General features: G+C 36.2%; 1 protein-coding gene across 1 annotated transcript in view; it reads right to left on the bottom strand.

Annotated features, from left to right (window-relative positions):
• The window catches only part of Tmprss11d (transmembrane serine protease 11D), a 54,856-nt gene extending 39,293 nt beyond the window's left edge, over positions 1–15,563 (bottom strand). Inside the window, exon 1 of the mRNA XM_075943405.1 lies at positions 15,280–15,563. Coding sequence (XP_075799520.1) covers positions 15,280–15,287 — 8 coding nt within the window. The 5' untranslated portion in view covers positions 15,288–15,563. The remainder of the gene's footprint in view (positions 1–15,279) is intronic.
• Between the last annotated feature and the right edge of the window lie 4,754 nt (positions 15,564–20,317).

Raw genomic sequence — 20,317 nt, 5'->3', positions numbered from 1 at the left:
GAGGAGGACTGCAGGTGCTTCCCTCTATCATTCTGCATGGAGTCTTTCATTGAACCTGAACCTTAGCATTTTTTTTACATTCATTTATTTATTTATTATGTATACAATATTCTGTCTGTGTGTATGCCTGCAGGCCGGAAGAGGGCACCAGTCCCTATTACAGATGGTTGTTAGCCACCATGTGGTTGCTGGGAGTTGAACTCAGGACCTCTGGAAGAACAGGCAATTCTCTTAACCTCTGAGCCATCTCTCCAGCCCCTGAACCTTAGCATTTTTACTACGCTGGCCAGCAAACTCCTGAGATTCACTTGTCTTCCCCTTCAGCATTGAAATACTTGTGGCCATGCCTGACTTTAAGCAGGTGCTAGAGATTTGAACTCAGATTCTCTTGTTTTCACAGCAAGCCCTTACCCACAGAGCTATCTCCTTAGCTCTGCATTCTTCATTTTGAGGGATATACCCTCGACCTGTAAAACAATTATTAAATAAAGCGATATTGTAAACTACACTCACCACTGTGAGTCTAGGCTGAGATGGTCTTAGAACAGAAAGTATCTTTTATGCCTTCTTATCTTGGAGTTAAGGCTTAAGTTTTGAAAAAGAGTATTGGAAGCCAAATCCGACTACATTAAAAATAATTTGATTAAAAATATAAATTCTGTGATATAAGCTTCTAGATGGAAGTGGCCAGTAACACATACAAACAATGTTCATTTATGATAGTGTGTGTAGAAAATTTAGGCAGCCAGGAATTAATATTTAAAAACACAGCATTTTGCGCATGAGACTAGAATTTTAGTGATCCGTGATCCAGGATAAATGAAACTTTACTGTGACTTACCAATGGAAATGAAGGAACTATGAAGTTTGGTCTAAGGTTTTACTAGCAAATGCTAATTCTTAATATAACTTATAATGATGAAGGAAAATAAACTAAATGTTCACGCTCCGTGCTTAGGTATGTGGTTATTTAAACAGTGGAACGGAGGACCACACCTGCATCATTAAACCGTCAGTCAGGATGGGATTATCTCATGCACTTAGGGCATGATAGAACGAGCCTAAGGTAAATGTTTAATTTTGCATAGATTTTTTCCCCCTGCTAGTTCTTAGCTATAGGCTGGACACTCATTCCTATTTGTTTTATTCAAATGGGAGCTATTTTTGTAGTAATTTCTCCTCGTCACCAAAAATAAACGGGGGAGGAGGCTGGATAAAAAGAAATGGAAAGAAATATTGAATTAAGTGAGATGTTCTGGGAACAAAACTAGATCATCGATGGTCTATACTGGTCATTCCACTAAAGGCATCCTGCTGAATGCCACAAGCTTTTCTTGCTTTATTTTGCATGTTTTAATACCTCTAGTTTCTCCAACAATAAATCTTTTGATGTAACTCTGTTTATCAGGTATCTTGGAAAGATCTGGATATTTATCTTGTCATGCTTTTCCCTCTTAATTCTTAGTTCTCTGGAGAGTCACTACATCAAGGAGTTTCTGATACAGCCCTGTATTTCCTTATAATTCTGATGTCATTTCCTACTTCACTTTAGTGTTCTGCTTCAGCCCTCTGGGCATCCTGGCTAGGCACACTAGGCACTCCTTAGCTTGGGGACTTTGACCTTCACTTTACCCAGAGCACGCTGGCCTTCTTTAAGACAATGTTCATTTGACTTCTCAGTAAGTTCTTTGTAACCACCCTACTTAAAATTGTAGTTTACTATTCTGCAGAGAACTGAGGCTCACTGCAGCTTATACAATTTGCTTATTTCATTGTGCGCTTCCTTATATTGCTTTAGAAATTCCTTAAAGGCGAGGGTAAGCTTTCTAATTTCCTACTAACGCATGAGTAATGCCTTTATTTAAGAAGACAGCATCCCGCTGCTCTGGTTTTTCTTCTCCTTTTAAAGTGTCTTTTTAGGTTGAAAAGCTAGCAAATTGTTTAGTTACATCCCCATTCCCCCTCTAAAAAGCAAAAACAAAATACAACCCCACAAACCAGGTGGTAGACTAAATCTCTAGACAACATACAAAGCTGAGGAGGTTAAAAATTAAGATAACAAAGACAAAACAGGTTCTCAAGGCCAGTTAAGGGAACCCAGCTATGTAGCAACTGTGATGTAGACTGGCTCCAGAGGCCGGAACACATCCTAACAACCCCACTCAGACTTCAGCTTGTCCTTTTCTTGTTTCTGATGAAGGGATAGGAATCATTCTTTGTTAATTCTATGACAAAATACTTACAATAAGTGGTCTTATTTACAATGAACTAGGCAGACATTGGTTTAAAGAGAGAAGGAGAGCCTTTTAGGGATTTTAATCCACTTCTTGTCAAGAAAGCACAGTTCAGTTTTATTCGTAGTAAAAAAAAAACAACAATAAAAATAAAAGAGAAACTTTGATGCATAGCAGGAAAAAAGCAGCTGCGGAACTGACCTGTGCTGGAACTCTATGTAGTGAGGACCAGGCTGGGCTGCCACAACCATGTGCAAATGTGTTTGTCGATTGTCCTCTAGCAGTGACAATTATAAACACAGCAGCATGACCTGCAGGAACAATCAATCCTTCTAGAGCTACAGTGCCAGGCATGGTACTTCTCCTCACATCAAGGTTGCCTTTGTGTTTCTGGGCTTCCTTCTCCAGTACAGCATGTTATGTATTTCAGGTTTTTCACTCACGTTGGCAACAGTCTTGCAGGTGACATCACTAACCTTTGATGTCTAAAGAGGTGGCAGCAGAGTAAGTTGAAAACGTGTTCCTTAGTCAACTTTCATGACTTCTTGGTCCCAAACAGGTATATTACTAGTCTGCTTTTCTTTGTTCCCAACACTGCCAGGGGGAGGAGGAGGAACATCCTTGGGAGCGCTGTACCACTTGAATGACTTTTTAATTTTATTAAGAATTGTTGTATCTGGTGGTAAAGGAACAGGTTCATCATCTCCTTCATCATCCATTCCAAAATGGATATTCCGGTTGGATATTAACAGTTGTAGATTGTCAATTTCTACATCAACTTCAAATATCTCTTCATCAAACTCAGCAATTTAATTGAAGGCATGGCGTTCTGTTTCAAGAGCATGAACCCATGGTTGATGGGTGCAACGTAGTATGCACAGCACAAGAAAAAGACAAGGTCAATTGCTCTGATTTGTAATAGTCAACCAGTTCAAAAGCGTTCAGAAAAATGTAAAGAACAATTCACTTCTGATATTGAAAGATGGCTAAGGAATACCACATATACCAAAGATACATCTTTATTCAGGAATTTGTTTTATTTTACATATGTGAGTACTTTGCCTGTAGAGGTCAGAAGAGGGCATCAGAGCCCATGGAACCACCAGCATGAGAACTCTGGATTCTGAACCTGGGTTTTTTAAAAGAGCAGCAAGTTCTCTTGACCACCAAGTTATTTTTCTAGCCTCAACCATGGAATTTTGAAATAATAATAATAATACAGAGATGAGGGGCCATTGTAGCATGTCATATATTAGCACATCAATACAGTCATGGTATTGTTCTGTCCCCCTTCTGGTGATAATAAGCTGGAAGACAAGATATTCCTAGCTGTGAAAGGCTTAGTCAAAGAAACATAAACATTCTTCCTCTTGAAATCAGAATTATGGTGCAGTTTTCTTCTTTTAAATAAAATTATTTATTGTTCCCACTCTCAATCCACACCTCCTCTGTTTCTGTTTAGGAAAGGGCAGGTCTTTCATGAGTCTGATACGGCTATTTAGCCATCATCTGAGAAATAAAAATGTCCAGAAACTTGTTTGTGACTTTGTTATTTATGATATTTTAGACCAAGGAGAAACATGTCATCTGTCTGTCTGTCTATCTTTCTATCTAACTATCATGTTGTAACTTACGCCTCACCTAGCAGATGGTTTATCTGGGAGGATGTTGTGGACTACTGAAGAATATTGACGGACATAGCTTCATAAGAATTTCCAAGTCGCCTCTCATTCAACATGTGGTATAATTTATTGTAGAGTCATTCTTATATTTGTTCATAGAAGATATTTAAGACCACTCACTATTTCAGTGACAAGTCAGTTAATGATTTTAAGATCTGTTTTTTTCTTACTGATCTATTGCAATGTGCATTTGCTTTTCTAAGAAGCCCATCTTTGATGGGAATATGGTGCACAAACGGTGGGTCCTTGTGTCCATAGGTGATACCACAAATCTTCTGTATGCAAATGGACATAGTATTGCTATGACAAAGGGGCTGTACCATTAAACAAAGCTTGCTTAGGTGATCTGAAAGCAACACTGCCAACAGAAACAGAAACTTTAAGATGCTGGTATTTCATTTAGATTTATCTAGAAGTCATAGATATTGTTGCATTGTATGTGAGTTTGGTATGTATATTTGTGCTCACATGTATGGGTGAAAATGAGTTGGGGTGCATGCATATGTATGGAAAATCAAAACCAACTTTGTGTGAGTTTCTCTATAACTCTACATCTTACATATAGAGTCAGTCTTTCAAGGAACCTGAAGTTTCGGAGTTCCTGCTAGTCTAGCTGGTCAACTTGTCCTGGACATCGCCTGTCTCTGCTTCCGATGGTGAAATTACTGTCAGCCCTGTGCCAACCAGGCTTTCACTTGGGCACTGGGAACCAGATGTCTGAAGCTGACGCTTCTTTGGCAAACGCTTAGCCACTGAGCCACCTCCTCAGCTGCAGTTATTATGCGTTTTTAATGTGATGGAAGCAATGACCTCATCGTCTCTATTGTTGTCAAAGAACTTGTTCTAATGCTCCGAAAGTCCTGACACAGGCTGTCTTATATCCTGATTGTTTAGTCGAAGAGAGCAAAGCATAAACTCTAGAGGGCGCTGTTGTACAATGTTAATATTGTATTTCTGAATTCTTGAAAGTATAGCCTTGATAAACACACGAAGTCTGCCAAGTTTCAAAGCAAATAATAACTACTTTGTTGAAGATTTGTCTCTTGCTTGTTTCCGAAGATACATCAAATATTCTTTCTATCTGGATTTAGTTTTCAAATAGATACGTCTTATTTTTTGCTTACTTTTATTTTTAGAAAGATGTTCTCTCACCTTTACAGATATCAACCTCATCTTCCTGCTATTTGGAAATTATGAATATTCATAACATGATATTTATTTACCAAAACACTTCTTTTGGAAATTAATATACTGAATACTTTTGGAATAAGACTTCTGAAATCTGATTTTGGCGAGAGTTGCATATATAAAGTTGTATTAGAGACCAAAGATATATAAAATTAAAATTTATCTTTTAGCAATTGTTGAAAATTGCAATACTAAAATTTTCAAGGTTTCTGTAAGTAATTGACAGTGAAGGTGGACTGAGCTTCAGGAACCCTTTCAGTTCAGCACTCAATGCCAGCTGGCAGGTAACAGCTCTACAAGAGATACTAAATAAGGGAGGGAGCAATTTGTTACCCAGAACAGTGAAAGCATCACTTGCTTGTTTCCTTACACAATGTGAAGCTCTTAACTCTTATGATAATGGTCCTCCCACTCACTTGCAGTTTCTTTTACTGGGTGGAGTTACAAACAGTTCATGAGTGAATGCTCATGAACCCAGTAAAACCTCCAAAGGTGCACGTATTTCCTTCACCTGTCGCATGTCAGAATGGAGGAAACACTGTAGAGAATCAAAGACTCACAATAGCACCCAGGTGCTGACGGCAGAACGGCTGCCATCCTTTGACTATCCCTCAACTCTGTTTCTTCCCTCCTGCCTCTGAATTAATGAGACACGTTTGTTCTCAAACTTATCTGAGCACAGAAACATTTATATTAGAAGGACCTAACATTTTAAAAATGCAAAGTGTTCTTAGAGCTTGGGAAAGTTCTACTTTGAATACTTACTGACTTGCCAAAGGGAGGAGAGAAAAACACTGCACCTGGCTTAGAGGACGTGTTTATTCATATCTAAATACGCAAGATTTTTCCTTATACATCTCTATCTCTATATTACAGACTCTGGCAGCTATTTTAAAGCTTTGTAAAGCTGTCATTTCATATGACTCTTACTAAATTTTAATGTATATTTATTTGCTAAAATGCATAATTTAAGTTAGTGACTCTGGATGTAAGACACTTCATTTCCGAATTATGTACAAAGCTTCCAAATTATGTACAAGTATTACTTTTTTCATGACAATTAATTTTGATTTTAATAACCACAAGTGGCAGACTTCTGTATTACATGATACAAGCTTAGCCATTTTTAAATAACTTTTCATTTTATTGATTTTATTTAGGTCTATATATTTCTCTGTATTACATTATTTTAAAAGGAGTTTTGAAGCAATTAGGCTACAGAAGTTCAAAGATAGAATAAAGAGATTTTATTGATACACCTGAGTTCTCTGTCTCTTAAAGCCATCTAATAGCCAACCTTCTACTCTTGGATAACTACAAAATGTTCAAACTCTTACTTTATTGCTCCATTAAAATATGTTCACCCTAATATACAGCGATGTATAATTTAATATTTACAGAAAAAAAGAAGGTATGGTTATGTCCAGGTCATAGTGATGAAGTTTGTATTATTTTCCATCCGTTACTGTTTCTACAATATGTACCAAAGAGATGAGGAATCGGTACTCTGAATGTGTACAGGTAATATTGCTGCAAATGTGTGTATTCTCCAATGATTAACTTGATTGCTATATATAGACCTAAATATTAAGATGTTCTTGATAATTGTCAAAATAATAATCTTGCTTAATTTGAATATAAGGATATATTGCAGACACTTAAAATTCATTTAAAAATGTGGGGGTCAGGAATGGAGAGACGGTAAGTGAAATGCCATGAATGATGGGGTAGGAGGAGTGCAGATAAAATAGATCATTACATGTATAAATATTAGTTGTGAAAATTGATGGACAAAGAGCTTAAAGTAACATAATACTTTAAAATATAATATATATATATATATATATATATATATATATATATATATTTCAAGGGAGATGGTAGAAATGTATTGGCACCATTCTTACAGAACATCTGACCAATATTTAGTACATATAAATTAGGGAGGAGACAAATGGGAGGAATTCCCATTTGTATTTGTCACGGCTAATTTTGTTTAATTATTCTATCCAATAAATGGCCATTGTTCTCATAGGCAAAACTAAATGGTCACTTATAGTGAATCGTTGACCATGCCTAAGATTAGCTATTTCAAATGCTTTTGAGTAATATTTACTTTCATGAATGGATTTTAAAGTGTCATCTTGTATTGTTTTCAAAAGCAGAGGAAAAAACTGGGTTTCTCTAAATCATTTTCTCATGACGATTCTGCTCACAATGAAATTTGCAGAATTCCATGGTTTATGCAGCAAAGGTTCTGAGGCCTTTGCAAAAGATGTCCTTTCTTGGAGCTTACGAGAGATGCTGTGTGATGTTACTTTATCCTGGGAAGCAGTTTTCATGGGGTCTTGGGGGAAAACTATGATCAGTACGTCTGCTTGGCACATAGAAAATCCCTTCTATGGATCTCATTATTCTTCCTCATCATTTAAACAAAGAATCCTTGAGGTTTCTGGTGAAAATCATATTTACTTCTCACTTCATTCCTTTGCATTGAAGGAACTTCCTCAGTTCCATGACCTTTCCATGAAGTAGATGCTCTCACCTCTAGGACAGGCTCCCCAACTTTGTCAACATTACAGTTTCAAGAGGAGTATATAATAGTAGCTGGGGAGAAGAATCTGCTGAAACATATTTTATTTATAATGCTAACTTTGTATGCTACTTAAACAAGGAAAACATGTCTGTCTGCTCACATGCCAGTTACTAGTCTTTCCATCCTTCAACTGTCGTGTACTAGACTGTAAGCTTGACAGGAGCTGAAGGAAGGTAGACATTATAGTACTTAAGAACCTAGACTGAGTCTGAGCTAACTAGATTCACATGCAGCTTTTGTCATTTACCTGTTCTGTGAACCTAGGAAGTCTCTAACCTCTTAATTTCCTTACTGTTAAGTAGAGACAGTGAGACTGAACTTGAAGTTATATAAAGATAAAGGAGTTACAGTTTTGCTAAGGAACTAAGTAGACAGTATTTGGTTCTTGGTTGGCCCTGTAGTAGGGTTTAGGATAATTAAAACAAAAAGCCAAACAACAACAACAACAAAATGCAGGACTGGCTGGATTGTTTTCTACCACCTCATCCTGTGTTTTTACTAAGTGAGTCTGCGCAGGCTGTGATGGAGGCAAAGCCTCACCCACTCTGCCTTTATGCCACACTTCCTAACAGTGAGTGGAAAGAGAGGTAACATAGGGACACCATATTCAAATAACCTTAGAAATCCGACACTGAAGTGTACTCTGTGGTCCTCTCTTTATTAGAGTCATTGGCACTCTGTTGTTCAGCGTAGACTGAGAACGAAAGGTTCACAAAGCTGTCGTTCTCTAAAATACTCTCTTCTTTCTCCTATTTCTCTCTCAATCTCTTAAATACCCTTTTCTAGTTGCTTCATCTTACTTAGTGTTGTTTCATGCTCTGTTTATTTTTCTCTAGTTGATCTAATTCAGACAGTTTTGATTGCAATTTAAATCAATCACGCGTATAAAAGCAGAAGGAGCTTAGAAATTGAAAATTCTCCATCCACACACTTTCAAACAATCTGGTTGTGTTGCTCAAAAATCTACATTCAGGATTCAGATAGACAAGGATAACCAAAGGTGGTATTTTATAAAAGACAGACCTAGCCATAATTTCTTAACTGTAATGTCCAGCTGTCATCTCCACTTGGCATTTGGCATCAGTATTTCCAAGAAGAAGTATTCATCATATTCTTTCTAGCACTCACAACCTTCCCTTACCCTTTCAAAACAAATTTTCTTTCTTACTGAATGATCCCACTATCAACCAAGTTACTCATGTGGAGACTCTGATAGTCAAATGCGAGACTCCTCTCACCCTTGGCTTCAGGTTGGTGTTCAGACTGCTCCCCCTGCACATTTACTTTCTAGTCACAAGTTTTACTTCTACTTCCACCACATTCACCCTTTGCCATTTTCTTTAATACTGAACCAGGCTTCAGCTGGGCTCCATTCACCAATAGAGTCATTCCACAAGGATCTTCTCTACAGGGAATCAGAGTTCTCTGTGTATACTGTCTTGGTCAGGGTTTCTATTGCTGTGAAGAGACACCATGGCCATGGCAACTCTTATAAAGGAAACATTTAATTGGGTGGCTTGTAGTTTCAGAGGTTTAGTCCGTTATCATCACGGTGGGACATGGAGGTGTTGCAGACTGACGTGGTGCTGGAGAAGGAGCCGGGAATGGAGAAGGAGCTGCATCTTGATCTAAGGCGTCAGGAAGTGAACTATCTCACTGGTATAGCTTGAGCATAGGAGACCTCAAAGCCCACTCGGACAGTGACACAATTCCTCCAACATGGCCACGCTTTCTAATAGTGTCACTCTCTTTGGGGATCATTTAATTTCAAACCACAGCATATGCTAGCACTCTAGCAGAATAATGTTCCTAGTCACAAGTCTTTGCTAGCTTTACATTTCTCTTCCGATATAACCCAAAATCTTTAATTTGGCCTGAAGATGACAGTGAGATCTCTTCTGTATGCATTTAAGTTCATGCTTAAATAACACTTGTTCAGGAAAGTATTCCAGAAACATGTAGATTGATATAGTTTTCATGGCAATACACATTTCAGCGTCTTCTTACTAACAAAAATTAAAATAAATTTTTCGGTCACTAATCTTTTAGTCATTAGGATTGGTATTTTTGATAAATACTGCCTTATATTGCTAAAACTTCCACGATACACGTTTAACAGTTGCTTCTATTAATCTTAATTAATCAAAGACCTTAAATTTTCCCTGGTGACATTACTATAATTAGAATTGGACAGTGGTTTTATTATTTAATTTTTAAGTAGTTGTTCTCCCAATAAATAAGGCAAGAACAGGGCTCAGGTTTTTACATTATAATTATGAATATCTAGTATCTAACAGTTTCTCAAATGAAGTAGGTACTCAAAAGAATAGGCTTCTGTTCAACTGATGAGTATATAAAGTATAATATAACAAATAATAAGACACGTACTACAAAGGAGTCATTAAATAAGACAGTTAAGTATGGATTTTTTTGCCATATGCTACTAAAGCTTACTTTTAATAAAAAACTATTTTGCTTTTCAATGAATGATTATGCTTTCCACAGACCACTAATTGCCTTCAAGACCACCAGCTTACACAGTATGAAAATCACGGGATGGGCAGTACCACATAGAAAATATAACTGGAGAAGAGAACTAGTCCTCCAAAGCACTCTGAATTTGGAGACAGGAAAATGAGAAATGATGTGGATCAGTAGGATCAGAAAGAAACTAAGAAAGAATGGAATTTAGAAACTCAGTGGACAAACATATGGAGGTGGTAATGAACTGCTCCGGAGGGATTATAAGTAAGATAAGCATGGAGATTGATATCATGCTTTGCAAAGTAGATGATCACGAAAAGCTAACAAAGAGCTATTTCAGAAGTGTGTTAATGAGAAATCATTTGTAATGGGATAAAAGAACTAGCAAATGCAAGCATACACACTGCGTCACAGACAATTAATTTGCACAAATATGCCCTGAAAGGACTCGTGTGCATTTGTACCACAGAATCTGTTCAGGAATGCTCAGGGTGGATATGTCAGTTGTAGGACACATGTACAATTTAATCCTTATAACAATGACCATGGATACACTATTACAGACTTTGCAAGACAATTTTTTATCACATTTTATACATTGCATGCAGATAGAACTTATGTTTTTATGGATATGCCCCAATGATGGAAAATCATGAAAAAAATGAAGGGCATTAAGTTATCATCCACAGACAGCAGTTACACAGGGGAAGGTGAAGAGGGGGAAGCTGGAGGACATGGTATATTTGTGGAAATGACCAAAAGATTTTTTTCAATAAATATTTGAATAGTCATAAATTCATTTTTCAAAATGTCCATGTCTTTGAGAAACCATTATTTTGCTCATTAAAATATTAACTGTTTAATCTTTTGTCAGTTTAAAAGAATTCACTATAAGTAAATTCATTTATTAATCTAACCCCAGACATATCAGGAGCTGAATCTTTCCAGTATCAGGTTTGTACTATCTCACATCAATGTGCACTTTCTAACTATACAGACAGCTATCACTTTGGGAGTATGCCATTATTTTGTGTTAACTGTATGTCCTAGAAATGATTCTGTAGATTGTTATTATGAGTAAGCCCCTCTTTAATCAGCATAACTGCACAATATAAGTGTCTTGTACCAGCATTCAGAACAGAAAACCACTAACATCTTGCCACTTTAGCTTTTTTTTTTCTTTTTTGTGAAAAAAATAAGACATTACAGGTAAAATTTCATTGTTTCATCTCCAGTCTGGCTTCTTGTTCCCATCCCATAGTCAACCATGCATAGTAGACTTAATGCCTTTCTTTTTGGTTTGTTTGTAAGACCATTGCATACTTGTGCTATTCATGAATTAAATACAGTGTGTTTTGTTACTTTTTAAAATAAGCCAAACAGTGCCCATATATTGCTATTATGTAGCCTTTCTGAGGTATTGTTTCTTTGAATCTGAGTTATTAGCTTAAACTACTGTATAGTAAAACTGTGTTATAAACATTATGTTGCATTTATTTGTTTACCTGTTGAATAAATATTCCATGTATATTTTGAATGTATGTTAAGGGCTTTCTATAAAAATAGTTCATTTTGACTTTGGATTACTCAGCCCTAAAGAAGATGTCTTTATCAAACCCTTTTCTTCAAGGCTCAGGGATATATGCAGAAGAGGAGGCAAAAGGATTGTCAGAGCTAGAGGTGATGGGTGGTTCCAAAAAACAGTGTCTTCCAGATGTAACAAGATTGATATACATTAATTCACAGAGACTGGGACAGCGTGAACAAGACCTGGACTATTGAAACCAGATGAACCCCAGCACTGGGAAAGGGAGTGTACACAAAGTCCCACCCGTAACCAAGAAGCCATTTCAAGTTGATAGACCCTGAGAAAGATAACATCTGTTTCTTTGAGTGGAGTGTCACTGGGTATACTAACCGCACTTCATGGGAGGTCCCATGTCTAAGGAACATTTGGACAACAGAAAACAGACTCCATGATTTTCATGTATGTGTTTATGTTTTGTTTTTATACTTTTTGTCTTACTGGTTTTTATTTGTTTGTTTGTTTGTTTGTTTGGTTGGTTTTGACCTTTGATACTTGTTTTGTGTTGTTTTTAGAGAGAAAATAAGAAGTTGAGTGAGTAGAGAGGTGAAAGAATATAATTAAAATGTATATTAAAATTTTTCAAACTAGAATAGCTCATTTTGTGTTTGATTTTAATTTGTTTTATTTTAACAGATATATAAAGAGAAAAATTCATTTGTTTAAAGGGTGCCATATGATATTTCAATACTTACATGTAGTATATAATGTTTAAATCATGCTAAAATATATGTCCTCAAATATTTTTCATTTTTCTATGCTAAAAGATGTTCAAATGCATTTCTAGGTTTTTGATGTATACGATTAGTATATTATCATTGTCTGTGCTCATCTTTAATTCGCCTTTATATGTGTTATAGTTCATAATGATATATTTCATAACAAATATTAAAAAGCAAAAAAATGATAGAAATAAATTAAGATAGATGCATATACCTATAAAAAAGTTTTTGGATATTTTTGCTACTCAGGGGATGAGATGAGAAATGAGATTTGTTCAAAACAGAAATGGTGGAGGAAAGAAGGATTTTTTTTTAAACTGAAGTTAGTTCTATATGTCTTTATACTGATGATAGGTATTCCGGCAGAGAATGACGCTTGTTTGTCGCAGTTCCTTGAAATGTGAAAGTTAAACAGATTTACCCTAGAGGAACCAACCACAAACTTCATGGGTTTCAGATCAACTTAAGTTACAGGTATAAAAAAATGAAATTTTAAAGAACTACCTTGGGAGTGGTTTCTGGTGGTCAGATTTACAACAGACATGAAATAATTTGCTATGAGATATATAATCCTAGATGATGAATTGGAGCTGATGTTCCTGAGTCTCATAATGACATCACCACTTCCCCATCCCAACATTAGATGGGCTCTATGATTACACAGACATATTGGTGCCTATCCGCCTAATTTTCATAAATCAATATACCCTCTTCCTAATGATTCATAGGTTTAAGCATGGATGTTGCAAGCTAAAACAACAATTCAGAAAGCAGAGTGGAAACAATAGATAAGGTGCAAAACTCATTTGGGGGGTCCTGATGTATCCTATTTTCAATTTATCTCATGTTCTTTTGGGATCTTATTAGAATGTAAGTCATCTGGCTAGCTTTGTTCTGTCTCTGTATTCAGCTAATTGTATCATAAATAGTAACAAAAGAAAGGAAAATGGAAATATGGTTTATTAGGAAAGAATGGGTTCTGCTAAGACTTGCCTGTTTATTGGATGCTTATTTATTTGAAATCTTTCTTTAAACAGTGCTCTGATTGTCGACTTCTAAACCTTCATCCTGCTTTCTAAACCCCACCTTAATCTTTTGATTTTTATGCTATCTGGTGGGTATGAATACTCTGGGTAGACCTATGAAATTCTGGAAAACCACAGAACTTAAACGAATAGCAATTATTTTTTATAAAGTAGCTGTTTAAGTTCTAGGGCCTGTATGAGGATTTCTGTCCTCAGAGACAAGAACATGAACAAAGACATGAACAAATCATGTGTGCAGCCTTTAGGAGATGGCAGCTTGGATGAAATCTGAGAGTGTAATTTGTATAGGAGAGCACATAAATCTGCCAAGAAAGCCTGTTGTCAAACAGAAATATTTCATAATTACCTGAATATACATCTAAATTTAGGTAAAAATTGCATAGAATTATTTAAAAAGTATAAAAATAAAAGTATAAAAAAGATAAAAATCTGTTCCTTTTTTTGCCCACCTTACTTGATGCCCTGATTTCTCAGAGAATTTGGAAGAATTGGGCAATTGGAATTTAATAAAAGAAATCCCTAGGCCATTTGAATACTTTCCCCAACCCCATACCCTGGGAGTTCGAAACTTTACTCAGGCAGATGGAATGTACTTTCAAAATTATGCTGTCTTAAATTTCAGAATTTCATCAGTTTTACATAATTATTGATTGTAGATATTTCATGTTAATAAGAAAAATGATTACAGTAGATACAGCTTGTTTAAGAAATAAAATATAGTCAAAAGTACAATCTGTGGAAACCAAAATGCCAAGACAAATGTGAAACAATATATTTTTAAGTTTGAAAAACAGGCTGCTACCTTTTTCCTACTTATCTATAGGTATACTCAAATAGATTTAATCATACATGAGTTTTGTTATTAAATATGGTTTGATTTTTATTCTTCTATTTCTGATGTTCCAATATTAAAGCACAACTCAACTGCACTTACACCTAAACAGTATTCTTGCCTTAATTGATCCTCTTTTAGTATAGCCTGCCAGGTAGGGTCATTTCTCCAGTGCTGATAGAAAAGCCCTATGGACAATATATACAATGCAATGATTTTTATTATGCTAACTAAGTTGTTAACTTGGTATTAAGTTTATCAACTAAGTTTGCCAATTAAGTAGTATCTGAAGGCAGGTTATGAGATGATTTGCTTCGTGTGTAAAGGTTTATGAAAATAAGTTTACATCAACCAAAAGGAAAATTGGAGCAATGACAGTTTTCTTAATTAGTAGCAATACTTACTAAAATAGAAATAGCATTATTGCACAAAATAGAGAGAAATCTTGCCTTTGCTTTCTTGGAAAAAACCTTAGGATTCATGTCACGTTTAGTAGCTGGTTATGACACCAGTAGAAATAAAAACATTTAATCTTCAAAACGTTCTCAAGCAACAGAGCAAGTTTTTTTTCTGACTATGTTTTAATAATCACAGTCCAGTTTTTGAAGACTGAAACTTGAGAAATAAAATACTTCTTTCTTCAAAGAGAATGTAGTAACAGTACTTCATTCTCTTTGGTTTATTTATTTGGTTTGAAAAAAAGTCCCCCTAAACAGAGAAACAACCAAGAATGTTACCTAAACAACACCAGTCATGTTTAAACAATCTCCAACAGTTTCACTAAAGTTTTCAGAGAAGTGACTGTAATTGCTTTCTACAACCCAAATTTCTTAAACATTTATGTACTTTACATGCATTAAGGCACAGCAAAACTTGTAAAGAAAGCTACAGAGGCAAAAGGAGATCTTACCTAAACATCTTACTCCTGAATAATGACAAGGTCCTTTCTTCTGTGTGTCCAGCTGCTTTGAGATTCCCACTCAACTGTGTGACTCTTTCGTGCTGTGTGTACCTGAAGCCAAAGGAGGAAATCCCATGTAATTAAAGCCTAACTCGTAAAACAAGTCTGAAAAAAACAACTTGAACCAATAGTATGGCTTGTGGACCAGAATCAGAGACCGGGAAACCTCACAAATCAGAAACAATTCCATTTATCTGGTAAGTTATCAATAAACATGACTACAGGCGGCAGATATTTTCATAATCCTGTGGCCATTTCACGTCACAGTTGTTTTTATTCAACAGGATGTGCCGCTTCTGCTTATTATCATAAGTTCACTCCTCACTTCCCATGCACTGACAGGCACCCCCTCTGAATATGCTTTTCTCTATGATAAAATATTTATCCCTCTTAATGTGTAAAACAGAGATACAGAGAAAGGCTTGAGTAGGCAGGACAAATGGTTATGGGATAAGTGAGCATAAACCTTGAAATTAAAACATACCTACTCTTATTCTAAATATTGTCTCCTGAAAACACATCTTAGCCCAATGATACTAGAAGATAATAAGTGGAAAAGGAGAGTAGGCATGAGTGGAGGGTTAGGGGAAGAATGTAAGAGTAGAAGTAGGTCTTGCAGGCAGGAGCAAACCTGAGAAAATGCAGAGTATGGAGCAGGCATTTCTGTCTAATATGTTGGTCAAGTTGTCAAGTTGAATGGCTATACTGGGATTACTTCCTAGGAAATAATGAATGCTGAAGAATGGAAATGGAATACAATCAGACTGTTATTAAAATATGAATTCCGGCCTTAGCCTTTTCACTAACTGTGTGACTTGAGAGGAAAAGGTAGTCTAGGTGTTTTAGCCACTGGTAGAGCACTTACTTCGTGTGCATGAGGTACTAAGTTCAGTCGTTAGTACCAAAAAAGAAAAAGGCAAAAGCAAAACGTACTCCTCCCTGAGTTTCTATGTGCCCATGAGGAATGGAAAGTTGAAGAGTTTCTTAGACAGGCTTTTGACTTTGTCTTAGTAGTAACTGGTAGGCAATGGCTAATGAATTTACCACAGGGCTTCAATCTGACAGGTTTTAAAACGGAATGTACAATGTAAAGAACACTGCCAGGACTAAGTGGTCCCCTTACTCTTCATAAACCCATCTTTAGACCCGCTACCTTGGGCCTGATTCTACACTTAGGTTTCTGACTAAAATGAATGAAATATATTTTAAAAATTAAACATATTACCTGAAAATTTCATTTATTTGCTAACTTCAAATTATTCATTTATAGATCTCTTCAACACATTTTAATCGTATCATAGCATAAATACTTATATTGTATTTTAATAATGTTATTCATGATCGTATTCTGATTTTTAACTCTTAGATAGAGCATCTTATATTTCTAACTTGTTTTAATACAATTCTAACTCAATAAATAGTACCTTCATTTATCAGTTACTGACAACTTAGTGTCTATATTATAAAAGATGAATTACATTACTTTGAGTGGATTCATCATTAAATTTTTTCTAACATGGAGTGTTTTGAGTATTTTCTACTTTTTTCCTATTTCAGATGATCCTTTCAATGCTACCTTTTGTACATAGTATTACTATTTTATTTGACTTATGATTTTGACTTAAAATACATTGAGAAGTCATATTGGACAAATGACTGGAAATATTGTCTTTGAACTAACAGTTATCCTCCTGCCTCGGCCTCTAGAATTTGGACAGCTTTCTTCTGTTTTCATTTAGAAAAATTTCTCCTAAAAAAGGTAGTTCAATTCCTACATCTTTGAATTAGTGAAGTTTTTTTAACCAAATAGGTGCTCATTTAAAACAAACCGAATGTTTGATATCTTGCTATAGTAGCATACATTTACTGCTGTTATTGGTTACACCTGTCACAACAGAACTTGAAAATGAGTCAAGGGAGTGGCATTGGGAAAACTGTATTCAGTCTGAAAGTGACTTCCTGCATGCTTATAATGAGCTCAATACAGAAAGGGAGGTGGAGCTGAAATTGTGGCTGGTGAGATCAAGTAATGGTTCATAATAGGAAATAGTTTCAAAGGTGTTGACTTTTAATCTTCAGATCCACAGGGAGTGGCAGGATAAACCTTGGCCTATTCTATTGTTTTGGGATAGTCTTATTCTTAACCAAAAAGAATAGGGAATGCAGAATTATATTCTACACAAAGCATAAGAATTAACTCACCATTACTCGTGGTTTTAATGCTGTAGTTGTATAATTCCCAAGGCAACCTGCCAGGTTGCTCGACACAGCCTTCATTGAGCTTGAAGATGGACCTGTATAAGAAATATTGACACTGGTATCTTTGCCTGGTGAGTGTGAAAGAGAGAGGTTGTAACTCAAAGGGTTCCTCTAAGTCACTTACTCTTAGCTTTGGAATATTTATCAGCTAATATCTATTGTGTTGGCTTAGACGGAAGGATGACTCATTCAGTGGAGCTCATCAAAACACTATGAGTAAAAATCAAAAGAAACTCAGCAGCAACCTGAAGCTGATGATCTAAGAAGGTGTGGACCAATACTTTTTTTCTTTGTTTTGGAGCTTATTTCTTCATCTAGTTCAGGGAAATACAGGCATATGACTATGGGTGTTCATCAATTTGTCATAACCACCTTTACCGAGCTATTGTCATGATAGAAAAGTAATTGCAAAAGAAAAGAAAACAAGCAGACAAATAAAAAACAAAAGGGATAAAAAAACAGAAAATTAAAATAGAGATAATACAACTTCTACACTTAAGGCTCAACAATCATTGCCGAAGAAGAGGTTTGTAAACATGTAAGAGCTAGAGAATCAGGAAGTTTGCTGTGAGATTGCATCTCCTAGAGATGTCAGACGCTCCACCTGGAAAATGACTGGAAATATTGTCTTTGAACTAACAGTTATCCTCCTGCCTCGGCCTCTAGAATTTGGACAGCTTACCAACACGGACGCTTAAATACAAGCTAGACAATGGTGACACTAATATACGTGCTGTGGATGTGGAGAAAGCTCATGAGACCTTAACCATACATACACAAAGGACCACAGACAACTAAGGAATGCTGAGAGGGGGCAAAATAGTCTTCCCCAAGGAAGAACACACCAGTTGCTTAGCCATACCAAATGGTCAGCCCTGAAAGCATACATACAAATAAAATTCTGCAGACTGAGAACACTATATTTAGGACTACATTTGCGTGTATACATATATACATATATGTATGTAGCAACAATGAATGACAGAAGAAGCCATAAATTTGTATAGCAAAAAAGATTATATGGGAAGGATTGGAGGATGGAAAGGGAAGGGGGGAATGAGGTAATGATGTTATCTCCAAAAATGTGAAAGAAATATTTATAAATAAAAGTAGTGGATGTACTCACCCAAAGAAAATTATAAAATGATATTTAACTACAAATACTTTCATTCATCATAAATATTAGCTTAAACTGGGTTTAAGTTGCAAGTGGCCCTCCTCACACTTCCACAGTATTTTGACTGAAGCCATTCTTATCCTTAAAGAATCCATACAAGCTTGACTAAAGAAACACACTCCTTACACCCTGGTGTGGCTGTCATGCTGGCATTCAGCAATCCTCTTGCACGTTCTCATGATGCTACTTTTAACCAGGTTTTCACAGTAAGTTCTGAAAGAAGCATCTTAGAGATAGACTTTTTTCAAAAACTTGTTAAAGGCAAAGAATCCATCATTTATCCTTTTCGAGTCCTCCTTAAGCTGCACACTACTTTTCTCCTGTAAAAGTTGTAATGGTTAATCTTGAGTGAACTTGATGAAACTTAAAATCACCCAAGAGACAAATTTCTGGGCATGTCTATGAGGGCGTTTTCAGCGAGGTTTAACTTAAGTGGGGAGATCTACCAGGAAGGTTGGCAGTACCATTCCACACACTGGGACATCAGAGCAAATAAAGAGGGGGAACAAGTGGAGAGCCAACATTTGCTTCTCTTTGCTCCTGCCTGCTGATACAATGTTACTTGTTGCTAGACCATTGCCACTGCAGGTAGAGGCACTCACTGTCATGCCTCCCCACATGGATGGATCATATCCTCAAACTATGAGCTAAAACAAAGTCCTCTTTCTTTAAATTCCTTTTCTTTAGTATCTGATTACAGAAGTAGAAAATGGCAATGAGTGGGATCATTGCTGTAATAAACTTGATCACTTACTTTTAAATTTTGAAACAGGTTTCCTTTGTGGGTGTGTGTGTGAGAGAGTTTGAGGTTATGGGCTAGAGAAGCCAGACTGTCCTAAGCAGAGAATAATTGGGCCATTCTAACTGGTGCTTTGAAGAGCAGAATGCCAAGAGAAATATGGAAAATGGGGACCCAACTCATAAGTTTTCAGAAGAGAATGAAGATTCTTTAAGGAACTGTGTTGAGGACCTTTCATGGTATATTCTGGAAAGAATGTGAGAGGGCAGAATATGAAGTAGAAAGTTATGAAAAATGCAGTTTGGTGAAGAAAGGACTATCAGCAAACTAAAAGTTGCAGACAAGGGTGGTGCTGAAAAAATAGCTGCGATCATTAATAGATAGCTCTCTCTCTCTTTTTTAATCTTTTTATTTCACATCCTGGGCACAGCCTCCTTCCCTCTTTCCTTCCTAGGTCTCCTGCCCTTGACCCCACATGCCAATGCCCAGATGAAATAGGCCGCACTCTTCAAGAGAAACCTCATGCTGTACCCTGTGCCATCAGAATAGTTTCCCAAATGCAAAATCCTACAAACTATAGACTCCAACTTACAAAAATACAAATTTACATAAGAGAGCCAGAACTGAGCATGCTACTGATGATGGAGTATTTTTCTGTTCAAAAAAAAAGATCACCTGCGGTGTTTTCTAAATTTCAGCTACTAAGGTACACAGAGGTCATTATTGCTGTGATGGATGAATGCTAGACTACGTCTTGAACAGGGAGAAGAACTTAGTAGCATTATCCATATAGTTATAGCTTCATAGGCATG

This window comes from Microtus pennsylvanicus, chromosome 12 (genome assembly GCF_037038515.1).
Source record: "Microtus pennsylvanicus isolate mMicPen1 chromosome 12, mMicPen1.hap1, whole genome shotgun sequence".
In the NCBI taxonomy this organism is placed as follows: Eukaryota; Metazoa; Chordata; class Mammalia; order Rodentia; family Cricetidae; genus Microtus; species Microtus pennsylvanicus.
The sequence above is the reverse complement of the archived record's forward strand: the minus strand, read 5'-3'. Positions and strand labels throughout refer to the sequence as shown.